General features: G+C 48.4%; 1 protein-coding gene across 1 annotated transcript; it reads left to right on the top strand.

Annotated features, from left to right (window-relative positions):
- Positions 1–879: 879 nt before the first annotated feature.
- LOC128333104 (sphingolipid delta(4)-desaturase/C4-monooxygenase DES2-like) lies at positions 880–4,902 on the top strand. The gene is made up of 3 exons (XM_053268193.1): positions 880–941; positions 1,239–1,981; positions 4,338–4,902. Exons 2-3 carry the CDS (start codon positions 1,265–1,267, stop codon positions 4,479–4,481), a joined length of 861 nt encoding a protein of 286 aa, XP_053124168.1. The 5' UTR covers positions 880–941; positions 1,239–1,264; the 3' UTR covers positions 4,482–4,902.
- Positions 4,903–6,918: the final 2,016 nt, after the last annotated feature.

Below are 6,918 nucleotides of genomic sequence, written 5' to 3'. Positions count from 1 at the left end.
TGGAAGCCGCCTTACAATGCCATCCTACGTACTCATGGGCGCCCAGTATGGCCTACTCCTCAAGTAAGCATGTGTAGCATCGCAGCCTGAAAGCAGCATCTGTTTAGGGAGAGGAGAGGGCTTGGCATTGGTTGGTGGCTGGCATGCACTCAGAGGTGCACCTAGGTAATTTCGGAGCCTGGACCTAAAGGCCTTTGGGGGCCTCCCCCCTTGCTGGAGCCGCCCCCCACCCGCAAGTTAAGCATCACCCCCCTATTCTTCTCCCACATATTTCTTTCCCCACTCCCCACGCTGTCTCTAAAGAGCCAGCGTGGTGTAGTGGTTAGAGTGCTGGACTAGGACCGGGGAGACCCGAGTTCAAATCCCCATTCAGCCATGTGACTTGCCATGAGACTCTGGGCCAGTCACTTCTCTCTCCGCCTAACTGACTTCACAGGGTTGTTGTGAGGAGAAACCTAAGTATGTAGTACACCGCTCTGGGCTCCTTGGAGGAAGAGCGGGATAGAAAATTTAAAAATAAAATAAAATAAATCTAGGCTCCAAGTTCCCTCCCTGGCTTCTCCAAGATAGGGCTGAGAGAGATTCCTGCCTGCAGCCTTGGAGAAGCCACTGCCAGTCTGTGCAGACAATACTGAGCAAGATGGGCCGAGGGCCTGACTCAGTATATGGCAGCTTCCTATGTTCCTAAGCCGTTGACAGACTTGTCCTCCATGAATTTGTTTAACCCCCTTTTAAAACCACCCATGCCAGCGGGATATAAATGTAATAATAATGATGATGATGATGATGATGATGATGCACCTGACACAGGTCACAATCACACTCAGCTGCCTGGCGCAGTGTGGGCCAGCAGTGACCACACTACCAAGGACAGACCAAAGAGGGTTTGGGGCCCCCCCGGGGTGTGTGGAGGCCTTGGACTTCAGCCCTGAAGTCCAGGGGTAAGAGCCCCACTGGCCCCACTGAGCAAGCAGGAACGGAGCCCATTTTCTGGCTTCTATCCTGGGTTACATTTGAGGGTACTTTGATGGCGGGGGGCGGGGGAGATCCACAAGTAGCTACTAATTGCTTTCATAAATATTGTTAATGTCATAATGCGCTGAAAGTTGACTTTGGCCCCTGCACCCTAACTTAGGGTCCCCAACATGTCATGGTTGGCTTTGGCCCTCTGGGGTGTCTGAGTTGGGCACCCCTGGGTGACACTAACTAATTTATCCATGGTGTTTCCTCCCACACAGCTAAATACCCCGAGATAAAGAAGCTGATGGGCCCAGACCCCAACATGAAGTGGGTGGTGACCCTCATGGTCCTCACTCAGATGGTGGTCTGCTTCCTGGTGAAGGACTTGCCCTGGAAATGGGTCTTCTTCTGGGCCTACGCCTTTGGGGGCTGCATCAACCACTCCATGACTTTGGCCATCCACGATATCTCCCACAACGTGCCCTTTGGCAACAAGAGGGCCCGGTGGAACCGCTTCTTTGGCATCTTTGCCAACCTGCCCATCGGCATCCCATATGCCACCTCCTTCAAGAAGTACCATGTCGATCATCACCGCTACTTGGCTGTGGACGGGCTGGATGTGGATGTCCCCACTGAACTGGAGGGCCGCTTCTTCAACACCCCTCTGCGGAAGTTCCTCTGGCTTATTCTGCAGCCAGTAATGTACTCGTTGCGGCCTCTGTGGGTCAACCCCAAGCCCTTATCATCCATGGAGCTGATCAACGTTGCTGTCCAACTGGCCTACAATCTCCTCATCTACAGCCTTTGGGGGGCTAAGCCCCTCTTCTACCTCATGGGCGGCACCATCTTGGCCACAGGCCTTCACCCCATCTCGGGGCACTTTATTGCTGAGCACTATATGTACGCCAAAGGTTTTGACACCGTCTCCTATTACGGACCTTTAAACTGGGTCACCTTCAATGTGGGCTACCATATGGAACACCACGATTTCCCTAGCATTCCAGGGAGCAAGCTGCCGCTGGTAAGGAACACCTACCCCCCGGCTGTTGTTTTGGATGGGGGTACCAAGCCGGGATCCCCAGATACTGTTGGACGACAGCTCCCATCATCCCCAGCCACAAAGGCCTTTTGTGGCTTGGGATCAGTGTTCCCTCTAACAGGGCTTCCTGGATGTTGTTGACTACAACTCCCACCATCCTCAGCTCAATGATGGCCTTTGGCTGGGGATTATGGGAGTTGTAGTCAACAACATCTGAGAGTCTCTGTTAGAGGGAACACTGCTTGGGATGACGGGAGTTGTAGTCCAACAACATCTGGGGGGCCCAAGGTTGGAAACCTAATTTAGGAGGTAGAGGCATTATAAAAGTGTGTGTGTGTGTGTGTGTGTGTGTGTGTGTGTGTGTGTGTGAGGGGGGGTTACGGTGGACACGGATACGATGAATATTTATATACTGCTTTTCGAGCAAAGTTCCCAAAGCGGTTTACATAGATATAAATAAGTAAATAAAGTGGCTCCCTGTCCCCAAAGGGCTCACAATCACAGTTCCCAAAGGGAACTGCCGGTCAGCTGCAAGCAGCTGTCAAGTGAGGTCTATGAGTTGGAAGGGGCATGGGTCTAGTCCCTGGCACTTCCAGGCAGGGCTGGAAAAGACCTGTCTGAGACGCTGGAAATAACTAAGTTACAGAGACCAAGGGTGGGTCTGACACATTCTCAGGCGGCTTCATATGTGATCACCTACAGCTACAAAGAAGGGTGCCCCCTGCATCTCCGCAGGAGTCACGGCTCTGGCTTATTGTTTGTTTGTTTGTTTGTTTAAGATATTTATACCCCACCCATCCAGTACACTACGGCTCGGGGCGGCTCACGACAATAAAATGGATACAATAAAAGTAATAAAATTAACCAAATGGAGTAAACAAGTTAAAAGTCAGGTTAAAAACCACAATCAGTATCAAGTTCCAATTAAAAGATATTTTTAAAGCGAAAATATCCAGAGATGGAGCTTGGTCTCTTCCCAGTCAGCCTCTGCGGAAAGGTGAGTACGTCGGTCACAGCTGTGGATCAGCCTTGCATTCAGAGGTGCTCTTAGCCCTGGACTTCCGGGGCGAGGTCCAGGGACTCTGCCCCCCCCGCCCCCCCAATCTTCTTTAGTCTGTCCCAGGTGGTGTGGTGCTGCACCACTGGCCAGGTGGCCAAGCATGACCTCTGCTTTAGAGACAGAGAGGGGAAAGAAATCTGTGGGATGGGAATATGTTACGTTGTGTGTTGAAATGTGTCTGCTAATGCATATTTGCATAAATAGACCTGTGTTTTCTATTCTTACGTTCTTGTGAGTTCTGCTGCTGTTTGTGCCCTCAAGAATCCATGTGTTAAAATACCGTGTGTGTGTGTGTGTGTGTGTAGGGGGGGTGATGCTTAACTTGCAGCGGGGGCAAAGGCCTTTAGGTCCAGGCTCCAAAATTACCTAGGTACACCTCTGCTTGCATTCATTGCATTTCTCACACAGCCTGGCACACAGTTTGAGAATCACTGGGTTACGACTATCCCAGCCTCCCCTCCCTAGTACATATCTGCAGGTAAAGTCCACCTGGGCTGGTCCTTTGCAGATCCACCACAGCGGACTGGGTCCACCTTCGACTAGTGTGGGCCGTCTTTCTCCAGCTCTCCGTCTTTCTCCAGCCTGGGGAAAGTTCAGAGGAAGAGCAGCATCTGCATATTTGCATGAAGAAGGTCCCAGGTTCAGTCCCTGGCAGCAGGTAGGCAGGGCTGAGTTTGAAAAACTTCCTGCCTGAAACCTTGGAGAAGCCACTCAGGGGCATAGCAAAGTTGGAGTGGGCCCAGAGACAAGATTTTAAAATGCCCCCCCCACCCGAAGCTCAGCTCATGAAGTAAAGAAATCTTAAATGAGGCTAAATAGTGGTAGCAAAAAGCATAGTTTTATACACACATACACACACCCCTATGTGCCACAACAGAACATTTTTTTAATTATTTCTGAATTATTTTTTAAAAGGTTTTGTAAATTGTGAACGATGCAAGTCATATAATGGAACTAGAGAAAGACATGCTTGTCTGGTAGCTCCAGGTCTTAAAATTCACGTCAATTTCGGAGGCTGAAAACAACTGAAGGAAGCCCGGGTGGGTGTGCAGCTGGGAGGTCGGTCATATGACTTGCCTCTGGGGGCCTCCCCAAGGCAGTGGGCCCCCAGCCAACTGTCTCCCCTTGCCCTATTAGAGTTACACCCCTGAAGCCACTGCCAGTGACTATAGACAACACTGAACTAACCAAGGGTCTGACCTGGTATAGGGCAGCTTCCTATGTCTCTGTGTTCTTGTTTTGCCAGACATTTTCCCATGACGCCTTGTGTCCCTTTAGGTCAAGAAGATCGCTTCTGAATATTACGACAGTCTTCCCTACCACAACTCCTGGATTATTGTCCTTTGGGATTTCGTTTTCAAGGAGGAACTGGGCCCTTTTGCTCGCCTGAAGAGAAGATACAAAGTGCCCAACAGCTTATGAAACAGGCAGACATGGCGGCAGGCCCTCCAGTTTGTCTTTCCACACCCAGAGAGCGGCCAGGGGGACAATGGGGGAGAGTAACCCACATTGTCCTCACAACGAAATCTCATTCTTATTTGTTATGAAGGACATGTCGGCTGGACTCCCAGAAGACACAATGCTTGCTGCCGAGTCAATCTGGGAAGGGCTAGAAGCTCACTATTGTTTCTCATGGACCACTTGCTTGGTCATCGGAGTCAAGTGACAAGTCGCATCTGTTCTCAATCTTGGGTTCCCAGATGTTGTTGGATTACAACTCCCATATTCTCCAGCCATAAGGACCCAAGGTTGAGCGATGCTCTGTGTGTGTGTGTGTGTGTGTGTGTGTGTGAGAGAGAGAGAGAGAGAGAGAGAGAGAGAGAGAGAGAGAGAGAGAGAGAGAGAGAGGGGGCGGGCAAGTGAGTGAGTGAGCGTCCAGTTCTCCAGGCAAGCAGGAAGGCCTAATCCATGCTAGTCTGAATCTGTCTCATCCATTCATGTTTCCCAAGCTGGTCCTGATGAATGGGGAGTCTGGAAGGGAGAACACAGGAAGCTGCATTTGACTGAGTCAGACCATCTAGCTTAGTACTGTATTGCTATACTAACTGTCAGTGACTCTCTAAGGTTTATAAGAAACATAAGAACAGCCCCAAGGGCATAGCAAGGTTGGAGTGGGCCCAGAGACAAGATTTTAAAATGCCTCCCCCCTCACTGAAGCTCACCTCATGAAGTAAAGAAATCTTAAATGAGGCTGAATAGTAATAAAAAGCATAGTTAAATGTGTGTGTGTGTGTTTGTGGTGTGTATAAAACCTATGTGCCCAGGGGCGTATCTAGGATGGGGCAGGCAGGGCACGTGCCCTGGGTGCCACTTGAAGGGGGGGCGCCATTCTTAAAAATTAAAAATTTGAAAAAATGGCTGCCAAAAACAAAATGGCCACCGTGCATGCTCAAATGGCCTCTGTGAGGCCCTAGGCCATGCCAGGCCTTGCAGAAGCCATTTGAGCATGTGCGGCGACCATTTTGTTTTCAGCGGTCTTAAAAATTTTTTTTTAATTATTATTAAAAACGGCCACCGCACACGCTCAAATGGTCCCTGCGAGGCCCTAGAAGCCAGCGGGGGGAGGGGGAACCTTTGCAGACCCCCCCACACATGGCCTTTAGGAAGCCCCCCCAAAGGGGCTACAGGTTTTATACACACACACACCTATATCTATATCTATATCTATATCTATATCTATATCTATATCTATATATCACTGTATTTAGTTTGGCACTATGTATAGAGAATCAGGGCTTGTGAATACTGAGCTGAAGCCTATGAGCTAGGATTGTATTCATTTGCTCTTACTTTGCTTCTTGTGATAAGTGAGTTAAATGTGATGTCTTAATAATATGGCTATTAATGGTGAGTTTGTCTTTGAATCAGTGTGAAATCCTTAGTATTAAGGCCCACTGGGAGTTTATTTCTCTCATTTTAACTGTCTTTCTGAAATACTAGAATATATTCCAAGCAGAGACACAGTTTACTCTGCATATCCTTTAATTATTTCCAGAGTATCTGGGAAAGTCAAATTCTCCATTGATTTTAAAAACTTATGTAATAGCTATGCTACAATGCATAGTAGAGAATTAGACAGACACTTCTGTTTAGTTTTCCAAGTACACCTCCACATAGTATTTGGGTATTGCATGAGCCCCAGCATACTGAAATTCATAGTTTTCCAGCATTTTTTGGTCTGGCTATGCCCACTGCTAAATAGTTTTTGAAATATTAAAAGATTAACGAGCTTGACTTGTATTTTTGAGCTGATATTATGGTAAAGTTATCTGAAAGATGGGTGTCAGATGTTTGGACAGGGGGCGTACTTTCAGTGCTTGCCCTAGGTGCTATTTTCCCTAGATACGCCTCTGTATGTGCCACAATAGAACATGATCCTAAATTATTTTTTTAAAGGTTTTGTAAATTGTGGACGATGCAAGTCATTTAATGGTACTAGAGAAAGACCTGCTGTTCTGGTAGCTCCAGGTCTAAACACTCACATCAATTTTGGAGGATGAATACAACTGAAGGAAGCCCGGATGGGTGCATAGCTGGGGGAGTCAGTCATGTGACTTGCCTCAGGGTGCCAGCGTGGGTAGTGGTTAAAGTGCTGGACTAGGACTGGGGAGACCGGAGTTCAAATCCCCATTCAGCCATGAGACTTGCTGGGTGACTCTGGGCCAGTCACTTCTCTCTCAGCCTAACCTACTTCACAGGGTTGTTGTGAGGAGAAACTGAAGTATGTAGTACACTGCTCTGGGCTCCTCGGAGGCAGAGCGGGGATATAAAATGTTAATAATAATAATAACAATAACATGGGACCTGGGAATGGTTGTAACCTGTTGCTGATTGCAAGAGTGTGCTGTGGTATATATTT

This window comes from Hemicordylus capensis, chromosome 7, assembly GCF_027244095.1.
Source record: "Hemicordylus capensis ecotype Gifberg chromosome 7, rHemCap1.1.pri, whole genome shotgun sequence".
Lineage (NCBI taxonomy): Eukaryota > Metazoa > Chordata > Lepidosauria > Squamata > Cordylidae > Hemicordylus > Hemicordylus capensis.
The sequence above is the reverse complement of the archived record's forward strand: the minus strand, read 5'-3'. Positions and strand labels throughout refer to the sequence as shown.